Here is a 20,242-nt window from a genome sequence, read left to right as displayed (position 1 = left end):
GATATTTTACAGTTTTTGTGGTCCCTTTAATATTATTTCAGTATTATGGTTAATGTAAATTACGAAAGCCTAGTGGTTTCAAATTAAGAGCATGAAATAAATAAATAAATAAATATATATATATATATATATATATATATATATATATATATATATATATATATATCTACGTATATTTATATATATAAGTCGTAATTATGAAATAAGAAGTCGTAATGATCATGAGATAAAAAGTTGTAGTGACGAACTTGTACTTACGACTTCAGAAAGATTCAAGAAACATTAATATCAATTATCAAAATAAAAATTCAGAAATATATCTATCCATCTTTTAGAAATAAGAATAAAGATATGTAATTTTAATTTCTCTAAATCATTCAATTTAATTTGAAATTACCATTATTTTCTTGAATTAAACCAAAAATTAGTTTGAGGATATTAGCCATCGGATGATTGATAATTTGTACTTTATTGAAATGTTATGTCCATTCATTACATAAACCCATTCTCTGACCTGACTTACACATGCAGGCATTAGTTCTCATTTTATTCCGTATGGTGTCAATTTGTATCGCTCTGGACTTTTTCTTCTCTGTTTTCCAAAATCTCTTTGTACCGATATTTTTTTCTACAATGGCTGTCGGTCAAACAGTAAATCTTGAGTTATTTTGTGGTACATTTATAACTATACCACCATTGAATGATAAAGATTATCTTATCTGACAATAAGTCTAACGTATAAATCATTTGCACGCCGGGGTATGAGCCCTTCCCTATATATATACGGAGCGTGGCTGACTCGTGCCGCGTCTTCTGAGTGACGAAGTCATGCCGGCCGAACGCCTCCTCAGCGTGGTGTGGATTCTAGGTCTCTGTCAATGTAGATATCCTGAAAACTGCGTCAATATGGTTGTCGCCGAGGTACGATTAGCTGCTTAGTTGGAGAACTTTTTTATTGTTTTAGAATGACACGACATCCTTGTAAATTTAATTTGATTTGAATCGCATTTTGCGTTCAATTAAAAAAATTTAAATCGCATACACACGCGACCATTTAAAAAAAGTTTCTCATTCTTTTTTTAAGAAAAGAAATAAGTTAACGAGGTGCAGTAAATCATTACGTTTAATGCCGAACATCTTCGCATCAATCCCTGAAACGCAACAATCCCATATGTCCGCGATGTCTCGTGATCTTTATTGACTTTACCGGGGGTAGAATTGCCTAAAAATTCTTTTAAAATCATTCTTTTTCCCCTTCTTTTTTTCAGAATGCAAGCAACAGTTTCACTTGTAAGGAAAGGACGATTTCGGAAAAGGGTAAGTCGATAAGAGTTACGCATAATACTAAAATGCGACTCTAACAAAGTTATAGGTGGCATCATATCGTAGTTTAATTTATAAAGCAATAATTATAGAACTGAAGATTGGAGCTGGTGACGGTGTGTAGTAGTAATGCTCTGATGACATGAAAACCCTTTGCATTTTAAAAGCAAATTGGACAATAAGTGCATGAATAGAATGTTTCTATACGATTTCCTACGTATTTTGATTGAAATGATTGACATGTGACCTCGAGCACTGTTTAAGATGCTTGCTACATGGTTTATATTATATTTACTTATACATGTACATTTATTCAATGTCAGCAGAATGTCAGAGGAGAGTTATTTCCGGATTTTGTGTCGCACCCTCAGACTCCGCTCTGCGAAATGTTCAGTTAAAGATTCTGAAGAGGAATGAGCGGGAAGTCTCATGGAACGTTATATGTAAGTTCTAATCACACAAGATATTTGATTAAAAGTTATATGTAAGTTCTAATGACGCGAGATATCTCATGAAACGTTATATGTAAGTTCCAATCACGCGAAATATCTCATTAAAAGTTATTATATGAAAGTTCCAAGCACGCGAGATATCTCATGGAACGTTATATGTAAGTTCTAATTGCACGAGGTATCTCATTAAAAGTTATATATAAGTTCTAATAACACGATATATATCATGGAACATTGTATGTAAGTTTTAATCACACGAGATATCGCATCAAAATATATATGTAAGTTCTAATCACGCGAGATATCTCATGGAACGTTATATGTAAGTTCTAATGATGCGATATAGCTCAGGGAATATTATATGTAGGTTCTAATGATGCAACATATTTCATGGAACATTATATGTAAGTTCTAATGATGCAATATAGCCCGTGGAACATTGTATGTAAGTTCCAATCAGACGAGATATCTCATGGAACATTATATGTAGGTTCTAATGACGCGTGATATCTCATGGAACTTTATATGTAGGTTCTAATGACGCGTGATATCTCATGGAATTTTATATGTAGGTTCTAATCACGCGTGATATCTCATGGAACATTATATGTAAGTTCTAATCACGCGTGATATCTCATGGAACTTTATATGTAGGTTCTAATGACGCGTGATATCTCATGGAACTTTATATGTAGGTTCTAATGACGCGAGATATATCATGGGACATTATATGTAAGTTCTAATTAGACGAGATATCTCATGGAACATTATATGTAAGTTCTAAGCACACGAGATATCTCATGGAACATTATATGTAAGTTCTAAGCACACGAGATATATCATGGAACATTATATGTAGGTTCTGATGACGCGAGATATCTCATGGAACGTTATATGTAAGTTGTAATGACGCAGGATATCTCATGGAACGTTATATGTAAGTTGTATTGACGCGGGATATCTCATGGAACGTTTTATGTAAGTTGTAATCATACGAGATATGTCATGGAACGTTATATGTTAGTTCCAATCACGCGAGATATCTCATGGAACATCATCTGCAAGTTCTAACGACACGATATATCACAATCTCATAAAACGTTATATGTATTAAAGTTCTAATGAAGCGAGATATCTCGTGGAACCTAATGATGCGAGGTATCTTAAGGAACATAATATGTAATTTTAAATTATATGAGATGTCTTGTGGAACGTTGGAAATATAGGAACATTATAACACACAACAGTCTCGTTGAAGGTCAGAATTTCGCAAAGGGTCGTTATAACGATCTAATTTACAACCTGTCATTAGGTCGAGTGTTGTCTGACGTGTTTCATGACAATTGTTAGGTCATCTTTACATGCTAGTTTTGACTACGGATTACTCCGTTTACCTGATCAAGATATAGGACTCACGGAGGATGTGGCCGATCAACTGGGGATGTTTACTTCTAGGCTCCTGATCCCCGTATGATGTGTTCAGGTGTCCGTGTTTGCTCTACCCTTAATGAAATGGATCTTCACTGTTCCATGCATAACAAAATATTATACTATAATACCAAAAATACAGTAAATTTTCAGTCAATCATCATGGAAAACTGTAGGTATATGAATTTTTCCTGTGTGTCTCAAAAATATATACATGTATAGACCTATATCTATTCATTACAGCTTTAAAAACTTTTCTTCGCGCTCTACTGATATTAAGGTACTCACTACACTAAAGCTTATCCTCTTTATGACACTACGTCACAAGATGGCGATTTAAATGTTTTGTGAAATTATTTGTATCGATCGATTTGTTTGTCTATCATCGTAGCTCAGTGGCTAAAGCATTGGGCTGGTGAATGCAGATCTCGTGTTCAAATCCCCTAAAATCTTTTGTTCATTTGTGTTGAAATAATTTTTTTGAAAAATCATGTTTTTATCCAATTTTGTATATTTTTGCCTTTTTGGCATATATGCTTGTTGTATATCATCATATCTTTTATAATTAAATCAATTCGTACTGATTTGAGAGACTATTTCTGGATGTAGTGAGCCACTTTAATAAATACTCCGGTATGGTTTGGTGCTTGTAAAACTCATCCGCGTTTCTGGAAATTTCTGAACAAAGACACTAGACGTTTGGATCGCGCATACTATACTGTTCAAGTAAAAGTGATTAAAGTGTTTTGCGATATCTGAAGCAGCTGCATCAAGTGTATATGATATCATGTTGTAGTGATATCTGCTGCATCAAGTGTCTATGATATTATGCTGTAGTGATATCTGCTGCATCAAGAGTCTATGATATCATGTTGTAGTGATATGTGCTGCATCAAGTGTCTATGGTATCCTGCTGTAGTGATATCTGCTGCATCAAGTGTCTATGATATTATGCTGTAGTGATATCTGCTGCATCAAGTGTCTATGATATTATGCTGTAGTGATATCTGCTGCATCAAGTGTGTTATGATATCATGCTGCAGTGATATCTGCTGCATCAAGTGTCTATGATATTATGCTGTAGTGATATCTGCTACATCAAGTGTCTTATGATATCATGCTGTAGTGATATCTGCTGCAACAAGTGTCTATGGTATCCTGCTGTAGTGATATCTGCTGCATCAAGTGTCTATGATATCATGCTATAGTGATATCTACTGCATCAAGTGTCTATGGTATCCTGCTGTAGTGATATCTGCTGCATCAAGTGCCTATGGTATCCTGCTGTAGCGATATCTGCTGCATCAAGTGTCTTATGATATCTTGCTGTAGTGATATCTGCTGCATCAAGTGTCTATGATATCATGCTGTAGTGATATCTGCTGCATCAAGTGTCTATGATATCATGCTGTAGTGATATCAACTAGAGATAAATGTGGAGAGGGCTTATATAGACAATGCCTCTTGTCCATTACATTCATGCTTTCTACATGTTAAAGTTACCCTAGCCTCCATGGGTTGTAACTTTGTAACATCTGTTATTTCTAAATAAGAACAATTCAGAAAATCTGTATCGATGCTTTAGCTATACTGGTCAGGTCGTTTGACCGAAAGATGTTCATGTATCTCCCAGTAGTCTTTATTTGGATTCAAGTCTCGAGGGAATCAGGAATAAACAGGTGAGACTGAGTGTCTGGGATTCTCTTTGAGAAGTTTTTATTGCTATAAAGATGCCATTAGGTTTTAGGTGAAGATCTTCGTCAAGCGCCAATGGCCATTTTTCGCACTGAAGGTTCTTAATCGTGTCTACGTCTACCACGATACTTGTAACGTTTCATGGTTTCACCCGAAAAACCCGCGAGAGTTGTAACGTTTCATGGTTTCACCCGGAAGACCTGGGAGAGTTGTGACGTTTCATGGTTTCACCCAGAAGACCCGCGAGAGTTGTGACGTTTCATGGTTTCACCCAGAAGACCCGCGAGAGTTGTTACCTACCGGTACTCTAACGACTCGGGTTTGTTTCGACCTAGATTCGAATACAGGCCTTCAGAACATACTGTACAGCGAGCGCTCTGGGGATTGAACAACAGTGTTGATTTATGTAGCCTCATCAAACGCAATGCCAGATTGATCTAGTTTAGCTACTTCATGATTCCTCTGCAATAAAGAAATAAAAAATGTACGTTTAAGACATTGATAATACTACAAACCTCAGGTGCCAACGTTTTAAAAAAAATATGTTTTTACAAAAATGTAGTAACTAACAACTGCCACCCGTTTGTTGAAATTAGAAATCGATATACGGAAATATTTTATCTATTTGTAGTCATTAAACGCACATATTTCATTGTTATCCGTCTGTAGATCATTTAAAAGATAACCTATTTCGGTAACAGCAGGTATATTGTTCGTCAAAGTTACACAAAAGGCCAATGGGCAACATCGCTCACCTGATCAATGCATTTCTTCGTTTTGATTTGCAAACGTTTAAGACCATCCCTTTAATGATAGATTACAGTATATGAATGATGTGTAGGTGTTAGATTGTTAGTTCATCTAATAGTATTTGATTCATTGTATTTCTTAGTCCCCTACCGACAAAGTCGAAGGAGACTTTAGGTTTGCGCTCCGTCTGCCCGTCTGTCCATCAGTTCAGTTTTCCGCTCTTTTTTCTCTGTTCTTACAGATATTTATTTGATATTTGGTACGTTGCTTTGCCATAACACGTTACAGATCAAGTTTAGTTTGAATTTCGTCTCGGTCCGTTGATTTTTCACCAAGTTATAGCCCTTGGACTTAGAAAAATAGCATGGATTATCAGCTTTCCAGACTTTTTTGTTGTTGTGCTTGCAGATATTCATTTTATATTTGGTGCATTACTTTGCCATAACAAGTTACAGATCAAGTTTGAATTTCGTCATGGTCCGTTGATTTTTCACTAAGTTATGGCCCTTGGACTTAGAAAAATAGCATGAATTGTTGTTAGTTTACCTCCAAGTTTCTTATTTCTGTAGATAAGAGTACTACACTCATTAAAACTTCTAGCATAGTAATACAAAAATGTAGATAAATTATTCATGATCACCTATTTTTCACAGTTTATTGACTTGGTTAAAGACCTAAACCTAATTATAAATTTGTCTTTTTTCCTGGTATAGCCTCTACTTGAATAGTAGTTGATTTCCAACCATTGCTATCCTGGTTCCCCAATTTTCCCTTTTACAATAACCTACATAATGAACTTTAAATATTGTTGTGGTACAGTAATTTTTGCAACCGGTGGAGGACTATGTATTGCCATGCAATACTCTCAGAATGCTTGTTATAACTAAAATCGCCAAGAAAACGTTTAGCACGTGCAATTTCAGTGTCGTTACATATCTAGAATATGAGACATACGTAGAGCGACAAAAATGCCACGTAAACACAAACTGTGTGGATGAAGTAAACAATAAAAACGATTTTCGTTTATGTTCAATATGTATGTACCTTTAGTTAGTTTTCCAATGGCATGACAGAAAATACTTAAATTAGAAAAACATATACATGTATATTTTTTTTTAAAATGGTTCACTTCAACAATGTCGTCATAACTACGTCAGATTGCGATGAATCCTATGACACCCTGAATGATTTTACGTTTTTGATGTGTTGAACATGGCTTGTCGTTGTTGCATTTTTGCTCAAAGTTGATTGAAGAAAACCCTGCATTCAAAACATTTCCTAGTTAGGAATATAATATGCTTGCAATTTTATTTTCTAAAGTTTACTTTATCAAAGCTTTGAAAGAAAAAGACCACCAAAACGTGTAGGGGTACACATGCTTTTGAACATAGACGGGCACCTGTCCCTGCTGTGTCCGCGCAGATCAATACATGAATTACTTTCCATTTCCTGATTTCCTGGAAATTTGATAGCATCACCTCAGTATTCAAAGAACACGCCTTGTTCTAATATTTGAACATACTGTATTTTAAGTGAGGTTATTGCACAATGTTTCGTTGAAATCATTGCAGACGACGGAGCTGAGACGGGCGGATATTTGATAGAGTATCCTGTTGACCGAGCCTGGTCACTCACTTTATGCAGGGCTATCTTTATAGATTCGGTCAACATATTCACAGTAAGCAATATATCCACTCCAGTGTTTTGATGATAGAGTAAAAGAAAATTAATTTGTCAATACAAGACCCATTTCGACCAATTGCAGGCGACATTCAAAACTACCTTCCACACGGCTAGTAGCCTCACCCCCACAGTAAGGCCAATGTGGAGAATGCTAAATGATGATGGTAAGGCTTTCGCTGAATACGAAACTTTTCAATGAGTCTTTCTTGTAACTTTTTGGTTGAATTTCATTGTCTCACATGTTGGTAAAACAATACATTTTTTCAGATAATTGGCATGGGGCCGTTTTTATCGATAATCCTAAAGGCAACCCTCTGAAAATATCGTTTGAGGTCCAAACTTCTAAAAGTTTCAGATACCATGTAGAGTTAAGAAGAAGTAATGGCGAATTGATTCAAAACTTAACAGTTGACAAGGTAGCATACAAATGAAAACTATAAATACTTTCGTGTTATAAATCCAATTTAAATATTAAAGTGTATCAACTCTGCATTTTGCGTTACAGATTTACAGTTTTCAGTCTTGTTTCAGAGTTTTGCAGTTTTCCACGATGTACAACCGGGATCATATTACGCAAAGGTTAATGATATAAATTCTCTCTCTCTCTCTCTCTCTCTCTCTCTCTCTCTCTCTCTCTCTCTCTCGAACAACAGATAATTTGAGAATATTTTCCTAGATAAAGATTCTTCGAAATGGTACATGTTGCTGCTCAAACATCAAACGATGTAAGCGATGCAAGGATTGGACGACAGATGTCTTTGTCCACCCGTCATCAGGTAAAACAGGTATGTAAACACTACACAGTCAGTAGTTCACCAGCAATTCAGACAACTGTTTGTAACATACCCCACGCAAAGCGGGGCATCCAATCTCAACATGACACATTGAAGTTCTCTTGCGAGTGTTAATACGATCAGTGCACAAACAATTCTGAAATTTTCTCTCCGGGTCCCTTGATCTTTTACATTTACTCTTGAAAACAAGCAGTAAGTGATTAAAACCAAATACAAACAAGAGGTCCATCAGCAACATCGTCCCTGCATGGCCCATTTTTAAAGATATTCCCTATATATTCGCAAGAAAAATTTTGATCCCCTATTGTGGCCCCACCCTACACCCGGGATTTGAACAAACTTGAATCTACACTATGTCAGAACGCTTTCAGGTAGATTTTAACTTTTCTGGCCCAGTGGTTATCGAGATTTTTAAATGACCTCACCCTATTTTTTGCATTTTCCTGATTATCTCCCCTTCGAAGGGTCATGGCTATATTTTTAAACAAACTTGAATTCCCTTCACCCAAGAATAATTTGTACTAAATTTATTGATATTGGCCCACTGGTTCTGGAGAAGAAGATTTTTAAGATTTGTCCGTGTATTTTTGCTACTTTGCAATTATCTCCCCTTGGAGACGGGTGTTGCCCTACATTTGTACGTTCTTGAATCATCTTCACTCAAGGATGCTTTGTGCCAAGTTTGAATGTAACTGACAGAGTGGTTCTGGAGAAGAAGATGGAAATGTGAAAGGATGTATAAGGACTCATATCTTTATGCAAAGATGCATTACTGAAAGTTTGATGAATCTACTAGTAACCAAAATATTGTATACAACTATTTTTCGGAATTTTCCTTTCAGTAACCTTCACTTTTCATCTGCATCATTGAATACCAATATACCATTGACTTTATAAAAGTATCATTCACTCAAATCTGACAAAATCATAATGAAAACTAATTTAATTCTTGTACACAAAACTTTCGGACTTTTAATTTCAGTGACATTTGATATTTTACAATTCACATTTATGCAAGGTTCCATCATTGCAGGTTTAATAAAATTTAGATGAGAAATGTAGCGTAAGATTTGCACGAGATATGTGGCTTAAGTTTTGGATTTTCCCTTTCTTCTCTTGACCTTTCTGCTATTTGTAACCTTGAAAACCGAATGAAACCAAGGTCTTGATGCAAGATATTACTCCTGCACGTTTGGGAAAAAAGCAGGCTTAACTTGTAGAAGGCTGAAAACAGGAACGAACGGAAGAACAGAAAATACATTTTTAAGACAATGGTTTTCGAAGTCAAATATATTTCCTTGTGATATGATTTCAATAGCACTTGGAATATTCCACATTACGAGTTCCGCTTTCCGGATCCCTCGTTATCCCGTTGTAGACACGTACTTGCCTTCTTTACACGAAGAGAAAATAATACGATCATTGTGTAGCGTTTTTACAAAATGGATTTTTTTTAAATTCGGACCATGCAATTTTAATTAATCTTTGGAAACAGTAGAAGCAATCAGACCCAAACAGTTATCAAGACGCGGAAATATTAAACATATAAAACAGCGGGTAATCATTAATTAAACATTCTTGAACAAATAGTCAGGTAATATAATTGTTTCCTTATTGGAGTAGAAAACATTAAATACACATCGCCATATTAATATTTACAGTATTTGCTCTTCTAGCAAATATAATTTTCGCAAGTGATGAGTAGATCCTATACAGGCTGCTACAATCAGGGACCTGGGGAGGGGGAACCTGGCCCCTCACGTTAGTGATGAGTAGATCCTATACAGGCTCGTACAATCAGGAGCCTGGGGATGGGGGAACCTGGTCCCTCGTAAATCAGGAGACTGGTGAGGGGGAACCTGGTCCCTCACGTTTTGACAACGTTCATTTTGCGTTATTTCTATACACAATAATTATTATTCACATACAAAGTAAGATATATTGGTGACTGCACCCCTACCCCTTCTTTTTCTAGTAATATTTAAATGGTAACAATCATGCATGATGAATTGAAGCAATGTAGGGACAAACGAACGCCCCCTTCCCATTCCTTCGCGAGTTACGCCAAAAATATTAAAGACAGGTTTTCTTTGTCAAGAAATTCAGTGAATTGTGAAGCAAGTTTGTCCTTTGGCTGCCCCTTTTGAAAACGGATGCTGTTACATCATACACAAGCCATCCTTCCCAATTGACAACAAAGTTTGGAGTTATACTGCACATGTAGCTGACCGTCTGTCTGTAGACGAATTGGATTCGGTAAACTAACAACTCAACTTTATGACAAACGGGATGATTTCGGCTTTTCCATCGTCAACTTCCCATATTTATGTAGCAATGTTCCATTATCCCCTGCATATGGTGTTTATATCTCTCAACTGATTCGATACGCAACAACTGTTCTGCGTATGATCAGTTTTCAAATCGAGGCAAGCTACTGACGAACAAGTTGATGGTGCAGGAGTTTCAACAGTCTCGTTTAAAGTCAGCATTTCGCAAATTCTATGGTCTTTACAGCAATCTAGTTTGCCAATACAACCTATCATTGGGTCAAATGCTGTCTGACTTGTTTCATACCGACTGTTAGGCCGTTCTTGGCACACTAATTTTGACTATGGATGGCTATGTTTACCTGATCAAGATATAGGGCTCACGGCGGGTGTGATTGGCCGACAGGGGATGCTTACTCCTCTTAGGCACCTGATCCCACCTCTGGTGTGTCCAGGGGTCCGTGTTTGTCCAACTCTCTATTTTGTATTGCTTATAGGAGTTATGAGATTGATCACTGTTCGTTATCTTCACCTTTCATTCAGGAATCTTAAAATTATACTGCTGAGAAGAAGAGAGTCAAATGACCAAAGGTTAACCTCAGAAAACTCGGACATAGACAACTTTGGAAACTTACCCATTAGATGATTGTTTTCGTCAAAGACAATTTTATTAAATTTAAAACTCAAGTGAAACCCCGACAATGGAAATGGACTCTAATTGCATTTTCTTTAAACCACGTGTCGTAAAGTATACTTAATTAAATACCTCAAGATCAGAGGATGGGAAATAGTTCTGTTGATTCTAAATAAAAAGTAAAGTTCAGAAACTCAAAAGAGCGAATGGTTTGGAATTATATTACATTCTGATTCGGGGGCTGGGGTGTATGGCAAGCCCTTTTACTATTTATTCGAAAAATAAGATATCTCTTTGAATTAAAGAGATATCTCTTATCTTAAAGAGAGATCTCTTTAAAATGAGAGATATCTCTTAATCTTAAGAGATATCTCTCTAAATAAGAGATATCTCTTTCACTTAGAGAGATATCTCTTTCATTTAGAGAGATATCTCTTTCACCTAGAAAGATATCTCTTTCACTTAGAGAGATATCTCTTTTACCTTTAGAAATATCTCTTACACTTAAAGAGATATCTCTTTCACGTAGAGAGATATCTCTTTCACGTAGAGAGATATCTCTTTCACGTAGAGAGATATCTCTTATACTTTAAGAGATATCTCTTTCACTTAAAAAGATATCTCTTTTACTCTGAGAGATATCTCTTTTTCTTTGAGAGATATCTCCTTCACTTAAAGAGATATCTCTCTAAGAATTCCTAGAGAGATATCTCTCAAAGAATAAGAGATATCTCTTTAATCGTTGAAAAAGAGATATCTCTCAAAGAGAAAGAGATATCTCTTTCCAATATTTTTATTAGTTTGAATACTAAGTACTCCTCCCTAAAACGGAAGCCCGCCAAAGCAAATCTTACCATGATGGCTGGGGTGTTGCTAAAACGCGGAACGGAAAATGGAACGGAAAATATATGCAATAATGTCATGAGGTCAACATTTTGCGAAATCAAAAGGCTTATTTTGAACAAGGAATGCAGAAATTACAGAGAGAAAAGGTAGTCATCCTTAGAATCCACCATTTCATATTGATACCTCATACTAAAGCATTAATATGTATTTTTACACGGTGTGTTTTGCGGATGAATGTACCAATAGGCGCTTGTTTAATATTTTGCATATAGTAAGTTTTACTAAAAATATTAAGCAAGCGCCTATTGGCACCATCTTTTTCCCGGCTTTGTCACCCCCCCCCCCCCCCCACCCCCCCCCCCCCCCCCCCCCCCCAGATTTTGACAGGTTGTTGTTTCACAAATGAAGAAAAAATAAATAAGGTAACATACTGAAAAGACTTGAATTATAATTTATTACTTTCTTCTGGCTGGTATGGTAAGAAAAGATTTTATGAGCCCATCCAATGAATAAAAGGTACACCCTCTCCCCCGAAAACAACATTGTAAAAGATAAAATAATTCTTTGAATAATTTTCCCTAAACATAGCCTTTTTAAATCGAACGTTCTTTTAATCGAACTACATATGTTTAAGATAACTGAATTTGAATTTAGTTCTACACCTGGTACAATATACATTTATGTATCAAATCAAATTTTAAAGCGAACGAGTCCGATGAAGAAACAAGTTTTGCCTCATTTGGGATGAATCTATGCGAAAGTTCGTACATTTACCGATATCCTGCGGATTAGTGTTGAAACTTAAGAGATACAGCAGAAAAGAAAGATTGAAACAAAACCAATGTTAACTAGGGTGAAGTTTACGACCAATAGTAAGAGGAATTAACAGATTTCGGGTACCTGTAAAGTGCGAAACGAAACGAAACGAAATCTACCGAAACGAAACGAAATCTACCGAAACGAAACGAAACCTACGGAAACGAAACGAAACCCACCGAAACGAAACGAAACCTACCGAAACGAAACGAAACAGATTGTATAACCGAACTCTTTTAATTATAATAATTAAAAATGGTATCTTAGGCCCCTGTGAAAGTTACCACATACAAATAAAATTCGCCTCCCCTTTGATGTAGGCTTTCGGCTTGACTGTTACAAAGTTTTAAAAGCTGGAAAGGGGGGAGTAAGCACAAAGTACATATCCGTAGTTGATTAAATGCCATGCACAATTAGTTTCGGATCCATAAATTTCAGAACCTAGGGTTACAGTCTCAGAGATCTGGGGAAACACACTATACGAGGGGGGGGGGGGGGGTCGCCGACGTTGGATCCGCCTTTGGACATAGATACATTGTTTGAAGAAGCTGGTGTCTGAGAAAATTGAAAGCAGGAAGAGCTCTTAACCTCTTATTTTATCTCTAACTGCTGAGGTGCGAGTACTTTCAATAATGGAAAAACTCTATACATTTTGGGTGTTGCTAAGACGGGGAATTGAAAACGGGACGGAAAACGGAATTTTTTTAATGCAATAATATTAGGAGGAGGTCGGCATTTTGTAAACTGAAAAGGCTTATGAACAAGGGAATTTTAAGCAGAAATCACAAAGAGAACGGGAGGACATATTCAGAATCCACCGTTTGATATACTACATACAAATACACAATATCCACATGTATACATATATTTGTCTTTAGAGCAAAAAATACTGAAACATGTATTCATGTCCAAAAGCGGATCCAACGCCGACGACCCCATCCCTCGTTTAGTGTGTTTCCCCAGACTTCTGACCTGTGAGACTGTAACCTTCCGTTCTGAAATTTATGGATCCGAAGCTAATTGCACATGGTATCTATGTACTTTGTGCTTACCCCCCCCTTCCAACTTTTAAAACTTTGTATCAGTCAAGTCGAAAGCCAACATCAAAGGGGAGGCGAATTTTATTTATATGTGTAAACTTTAACAGGGGCCTAAGATACCATTTTTAATTATTACAATTAAAAGAGTTCGATTATACAATCTGTTTCGTTTCGTTTCGGTGGGTTTCGTTTCGTTTCGGCAGATTTCGTTTCGTTTCGGTAGATTTCGTTTCGTTTCGCACTTTACAGGTACCCACAGATTTATTTCATAATATATGAAGTAGCTAAAAACCTAAAACAGAATTTATACTTGAATCGAATTAAAAGTCATCTCATTCTTAATCCAAATGTTAAGCTATACAAGTATTTAGTTTAAAAATCAACTGCCAGAAGTCCTCACTATTTAGGATTGGCGTGTTGCGGTTACTAAGTCTCCTGTTAGTTAAAAAATGATAAATCAGACAAAAGATGTTTAACTTGTTGACTAAATAAGATCATGAATTATTATTGTTTTATACATATCACACTCCTTGTTGTAAGTACACACATACACGATATTATGTGTAAATACCTGTACATGTGCGTTAATGGCGTTTTGCCACCGGGGTGGGGGGGATAAACCACGTGTGTTCTTTTCATTCTCTACCCATAGGTTAGGTGTCACTGCTCGCTAACACCCCTGTCATTGCCAAAATTTCGAAATTCTTGTAAAATGCCTTGTAAATTCTTATACTAACGTTTAACTAAATTCGAATAATCAATTTACAATGCAAAATTTTAAGATAAAGTTGTTTTATCGCTTGTAAACAATTCCCAAATTGTTGATTTTAATCAAAATGGACCCCACCCACCCCCCACCCCTGATCTTTACCGTTATCTTATCTACATTAATCATTCTAATTCTTAAATTCTGTTCCATTTCGTTTTCCGTTCCGCGTTTTAGCAACACCCTGATGGCTGCAATCCCGTGGGAAGATTTTGCTTTTTACTGCATGTGAAATGTATATATGTACAGGTAACAGAAAACAGACAATAAATTGATGAAATATGCGAGCTAGACTAGATTTCGCCTCTCGTCAACTTGACAATCTCTTCAACCTTTCCCGCCATTTGTAGGCTAGAAGTATTAATTTTGCTTGGTTAAAAAATAGGGTTACATCATTTCACTGACAATGCAACAGGGAGAAGTCATTATGATCACCGGGGGGAAAATCTAAAGAAATATCTCTTTTTGAAAATTTAAAGAGATATATTTCTAACTTATAGAGATATCTCTTTTTACATCGATAGAGAGATAACTCTTTACGTTAGAGAGATATCTCTTTCTCTCTGAAAGATATCTCTCTAGTTTTCAGAGATATCTCTCTAGCTTTGAGAGATATCTCTCAAAGAGAAAGAGATATCTCCCAAGCGTAAAGAGATATATCATTTACTTAAAGAGATATCTCTTTAATCAAAAGAGATATCTCTTTTGTTTAAAGAGATATCTCTTTAAACAAAAGAGATATCTCCCTAGCGTAAAAAGATATCTCTCTAACTTACTGAGATATCTCTTTAACCAATAAAGATATCTTTCTTATTTAAAGAGATATCTTATTTTATGAATAAATAGTAAAAGGGCTTGCCATAGGGGTGGGGCATGATGGAGGCTGATGGACGAGTAAGAGCGTGCCGCCAGGCACACTGTATTACAAATATGTCCAAGTTTGAATGTACCCATTAGAATTATGTTCATTGACAATCTAATTAAAATTAGATCCTTTGATCCGCTCACGTATATCGCTACACATCTAATTTTAATTAGATTGGTTCATTGACGAATCTAAATGCATACCTGAACCACAACATACATGTGCACAAGTCCAACATGCTTCAGTAGACCGGTGAAGGATTTCAAATTTAGGCCTATGCTCGGCGCTTATGGCCATTGAGCAGTGAGGGTTCTTTAGCGTGCCACACCTACTGTGACACGGGACATCCGTTTTTAAGGTCATCTCCGAGAACCCGTGACATTCACACCTGATGCCGAGCGTTCAGCGATGGAACCGTCAATACCTGTTTTAACGACTTCGGTCTGCCGTGACCGGGATTCGAACCCCGGCCTACGAACGCTCTAACCGCGGCGGCGGCCATGAGAACAAGAACATGTCAAATATGCTGACTGATCACTGATCAACTGTAATGTCTTTTCAGCTACATGGTCAATATTTCTGGTGATGCTCGAAGCCACTTTATTCGAGAGAAAGTCGAAAAACTTCAGAAATCGCACACCAATCAGTAGCTTTCAAAGTCATTATAAACGAGTTATATGACTTAACACGACAATTTTTGTGTGTGTGTAAAACTTATACGGTACCAATTTTGATGCACCAGATGCGCATTTCGACAAATAATGTCTCTTCAGTGATGCTCAACCGAAATGTTTGAAATCCGAAATAACTATGAAGTTTTAGAGCTAAATATAGCCAAAAACAGCGTGCCAAAAAAGTGGAGCCAAATTTGTCCAAGGATAAGAGCTATGCACGAGGGAGATAATCCTTAATTTTGAAATGAATTTCTAAATTTTATAACAGCAATTAAATATACATCCGTATTTTCAAGCTAGTAACGAAGTACTAAGCTACTGGGTTGTAGAGACCCTCGAGGACTAACAGTCCACCAGCAGAGGCCTCGACCCAGGGGTCATAATGTAAAACTTATACGGTACCAATTTTGATGCACCAGATGCGCATTTCGACAAATAATGTCTCTTCAGTGATGCTCAACCGAAATGTTTGAAATCCGAAATAACTATGAAGTTTAGAGCTAAATATAGCCAAAAACAGCGTGCCAAAAAAGTGGAGCCAAATTCGTCCAAGGATAAGAGCTATGCACGAGAGAGTGTGTTTTTGTGTTTTTTGGTTTTACATTTCAGGTAAACCATGTTTTAGAATATTTTTCCTCTCATTTTCAGAGAGTTCAGATGGACGGAAGGACCGGTATAATCACATGGGTTTGCTATACATGTATGCTGCCCTTGTTATTTTAGTTCTGGTCGCATCTGGGGCCGTCATACTGCTTGCCTGTAAAATTGTAGCCAAGAGATTTATCGAAGGTAAGGTATGACTTCTTATAGCATCACTCTTTATGCCATCTCAATAACCCTTGACTTGTGAAGATGTCTTTATGCTGGCAAACAAAACAGCTGATTCCTGCGTTATGTCTCAAACTCATAAATACTCAAGATGCAGTCTGATTAAAATCAAACCTCTCACTTCGCTCGATATACGGATAGTCGCTGCCCACGCAGCGACTATCCGTATATCGAGCGAAGTGAGAGGTTTGATTTTAATCAGACTGCTCAAGATGAAGGCGAATTTCTTATATTTCTGGAAATCACTGGTAAAGATGTAAGAGGCCGCAAGGTCTCTTGTATTTATATTGTGAAGGGAATCAGATTTTTAGCAGATACTTTGAATTTGTCTAAGCACGTATCGCAAAATACCCGTGTTCAATGGTGAACTATGTACCCATAATCTCGGCTGAGATTTGGTTCGGTTGAATAGTTGAACTGACGCCTTCATCGTGAAGACATCAGTCCAAATATTCAGCCGAGATTAATGTACCCACATGTAATGACCCTGTTCATGGAAAGATCAGTCGTACAGGCACTGTGCCATATACTGGTATGTTTTCTGGTGTAGAGGTAGAGCGTTCGCCCCGCATGCGGAGGACCGGGGTTCGAATCCCGGCCGCGACAGACCTAAGTCGTTAAAATAGGTAGTGACATTTCCATCGCCAAACGCTCTGCATTAGGTGTGAATGTCACGGGTCCTTGGAGATGACCTTAAAAACGGATGTCCCGTGTCACAGTAGGTGTGGCACGCTAAAGAACCTTCACTGCTCAATGGCCGTAAGCGTCTAGCATAGGCCTTTCGAAGCCCTTTATCCACAGGGGTTAAGCCCGTTTTGGCCCCGAATCCTGTGATACCATAAATTCTATATTTATTGTATCACAGGGTTCGGGCCCAAAACGAGCTTAACCCCTGTGTCTTTATCGGTATTGGTGACGTCTCCGTACGAGTGAACAATTGAATGCGTCGTGATGGTAAACGATGAGAGTGCATATGTTACGTCTACTTTGACGGCTGGTAATTTCGACAGAAATGAAAACAAAATGCAAGATATAAGACGCTGCATTTTTGAAAATACATAAAGGACAATGTGCTTCATGAAGTACGCCGGTGTGAAAGGTGGCAGTTCATACCCTCATGCACTTTCAAAATATTTTTTCTCTCTTAAATACAGGAACACTGCTTCTTTAATTGATATGCGGCGGATAGGAAATGAAACATGCATGTAGTTTGAAGACCAATAGTTTTGAAGCATTTTACGGCATTTCAGTACTGTAATGAAATGATCAATCGTGTGGTACTAAACAAACATTTTTTGCATTGTAGGGAGACGGTTGGAATTTGTGGGAAAAGAAAACTACAAAGTGAACTGCAAAGACGTAATGCTGTTTGCAGCACGTGAGAACAAGTGCCACGTAAACGCCGTGATAAAGTTACAGAAGTATCTATCAAGTGTTTGTAAGCGCCGCGTCACCTATACATTTATAGAACAGGGAGACAGGGAACAGCAAGAGACATTCGCACCGGAAAGAGAGGCTTTGATTGTAATCATTTTATCAAAATCACTTGCGTGGTGGTTACAGTGTACTGAACACTGGGAGGAGCAGCGAAGTAATACATTGATTTACGTGATCATGGCGGAGGATTGTGGGAAACATATTTCTAACCCAATCAACGTTACGCTGTTTCATCTGCACAGAGACATTGGAATGTTTCACAACTTCCTGTCGGAACTTTTCCCCCACAACTATACCAAACAAGACAAAACAATTATCGGAAAATTACAAAGTTTAAAATTTGCAGTGGCTGAGCTACAGAAATATCAAAATAATCACTATGACAGCGAGATGTATCGTGAGAAATCTTTGTTGAAAAATACGCTTGATCGTTCATTTGAAAATATCTTGCAGATGGTGGCAATAAACAAAAAGAGAAAATATTTCGGTAATTCAGAAAGCACTGCGTTACCAAACCATTTCGAATTCACAAGCGGCAATACGAATGATCATGAAAAAAGGGTGCACTCTCATTTTACTTGGAATGGAGATAAGGGGAAAGGAAGCACGTTACAGTGTAAGGAAGGCGTAGCCCCGTGCCAGACTCAGAGTATGGTGGGACAGAAATCCCCCCTTCTGTCTGCCTGGGAACCAATATCGGAAGAGATTGAAGCCATCAGCCTGGGTGGCAAAAGTGTGTAGTGTCCGAGCCCCATTGGAGATCACTGCAGAGATTGCTTTAGTTTGTTACACGAATAGCCTCTACATTACAGTTAGTCCTGATTAATTGATCCCCATTTAGAAAGTGATGAAGACTTTTATAATTTCTAATAGGAGGGAAGATTATCTTTAGTTTGTAGAATTTTGGCATCTTTTAAAAAGGTCCCAACGCAACTAAATCGGTGTTGTAGAAACTACAGAACTCTACGCAAAGGCCATGGACGCAGTTTCACGATTTCCGGAATACTACAGTGTAGTAGAAAGACGAAAAGTTTCATATCTGTTACGAATATACATTTAATACGTGCGCATACATGTACCAGTACATCCACAACTGTTCTGTTTTCCTGATCACCTGAAGTCTTACCTATCGTTGGAAGTGATGACATCACCATGCGTAAGCATCTCCTGCTGACCGGTTATACTAGTCAAATCAGTGTTCAAAGAACGGCCTAACAATTGTTATGAAGCATATCAGATAGCATTTGACCCAATGATAGGTTGTGTTTGCAAATTAGATCATTATAAGGACCATAGAAGTTGCAAAATACCGACTTTAAACGAGACTGTTGAACCCCTCTATAACATTAACTTATTGGTAAGCAGTATGCCTTGGTTTAAAAATTGATCGTGTGCAGGGCATGCTTTTGCATATCAAATCAGTTGAAAGACATTAATACCATATACAGGTAAAAATGAAATATTCCTACACAAATATGGGAAGTTTGCATTGGAAAAGCTGAATTATCAAATGTTTAATATCGTCTAATGTTTAATATTATCAAATGTTTTTAAAATGTATTCATCTAATTTTTCATATTATCTAATGTTTAATATCATGTATTGTTTCTTACTTGTTTGTTGTTTTTTTTTTTATATAAGTCACATTCACGAAATTTTCACTCACGTAGAAATATCACCAGCCATAAGCGAAAAGCCACAAAACTTTGACCTATGCATGGTTCTTACAGCAGTAGAAGTGAGCTTTCTTTATTGTGCCAATGACTACCATGACAGTCATATCTGAAAGACCCGACTCACCTCTTAATGCTGAAAGCTTGGCAAAGGAACAGTCACTACCAATGTTTAACGTCTTGGGTTTAATACGTCAGAATCTGGAATCGAACTCATTGCAAAGTGAGCTCCGTAATGGCTGGGCTATCGCTCGCAGTTTAATATCATATC

The 20,242-nt window shown here is 37.1% G+C and overlaps 1 protein-coding gene across 2 annotated transcripts; it reads left to right on the top strand.

Annotated features, from left to right (window-relative positions):
* Positions 1-827: 827 nt before the first annotated feature.
* LOC125680367 (uncharacterized) lies at positions 828-19,909 on the top strand. 2 transcript variants are annotated; one of them, XM_048919867.2, is made up of 10 exons: positions 828-921; positions 1,269-1,317; positions 1,650-1,766; positions 7,220-7,326; positions 7,414-7,495; positions 7,599-7,747; positions 7,863-7,910; positions 8,008-8,116; positions 16,757-16,822; positions 18,168-19,909. In XM_048919867.2, exons 1-10 carry the CDS (start codon positions 829-831, stop codon positions 19,037-19,039), a joined length of 1,692 nt encoding a protein of 563 aa, XP_048775824.2. In that variant the 5' UTR covers position 828; the 3' UTR covers positions 19,040-19,909. The 2 variants fall into 2 exon arrangements, with proteins under 2 accessions (XP_048775824.2, XP_048775823.2); XM_048919866.2 differs by having other exon boundaries at positions 16,682-16,822.
* The last annotated feature ends 333 nt before the right edge of the window (positions 19,910-20,242 follow it).

The sequence above is a fragment of the Ostrea edulis genome, chromosome 2 (assembly GCF_947568905.1).
Source record: "Ostrea edulis chromosome 2, xbOstEdul1.1, whole genome shotgun sequence".
Classification (NCBI taxonomy): domain Eukaryota; kingdom Metazoa; phylum Mollusca; class Bivalvia; order Ostreida; family Ostreidae; genus Ostrea; species Ostrea edulis.
The sequence above is the reverse complement of the archived record's forward strand: the minus strand, read 5'-3'. Positions and strand labels throughout refer to the sequence as shown.

Excerpts from the sequence above, each read along its gene's own strand:
- LOC125680367 (XM_048919866.2), top strand. The coding sequence starts at position 829 with ATGCCGGCCGAACGCCTCCTCAGCGTGGTGTGGATTCTAGGTCTCTGT. Across the intron at positions 7,496-7,598 it reads GAGAATGCTAAATGATGATG|ATAATTGGCATGGGGCCGTT; the intron begins GTAAGGCTTTCG and ends ACATTTTTTCAG. Across the intron at positions 16,823-18,167 it reads AGCCAAGAGATTTATCGAAG|GGAGACGGTTGGAATTTGTG; the intron begins GTAAGGTATGAC and ends TTTGCATTGTAG.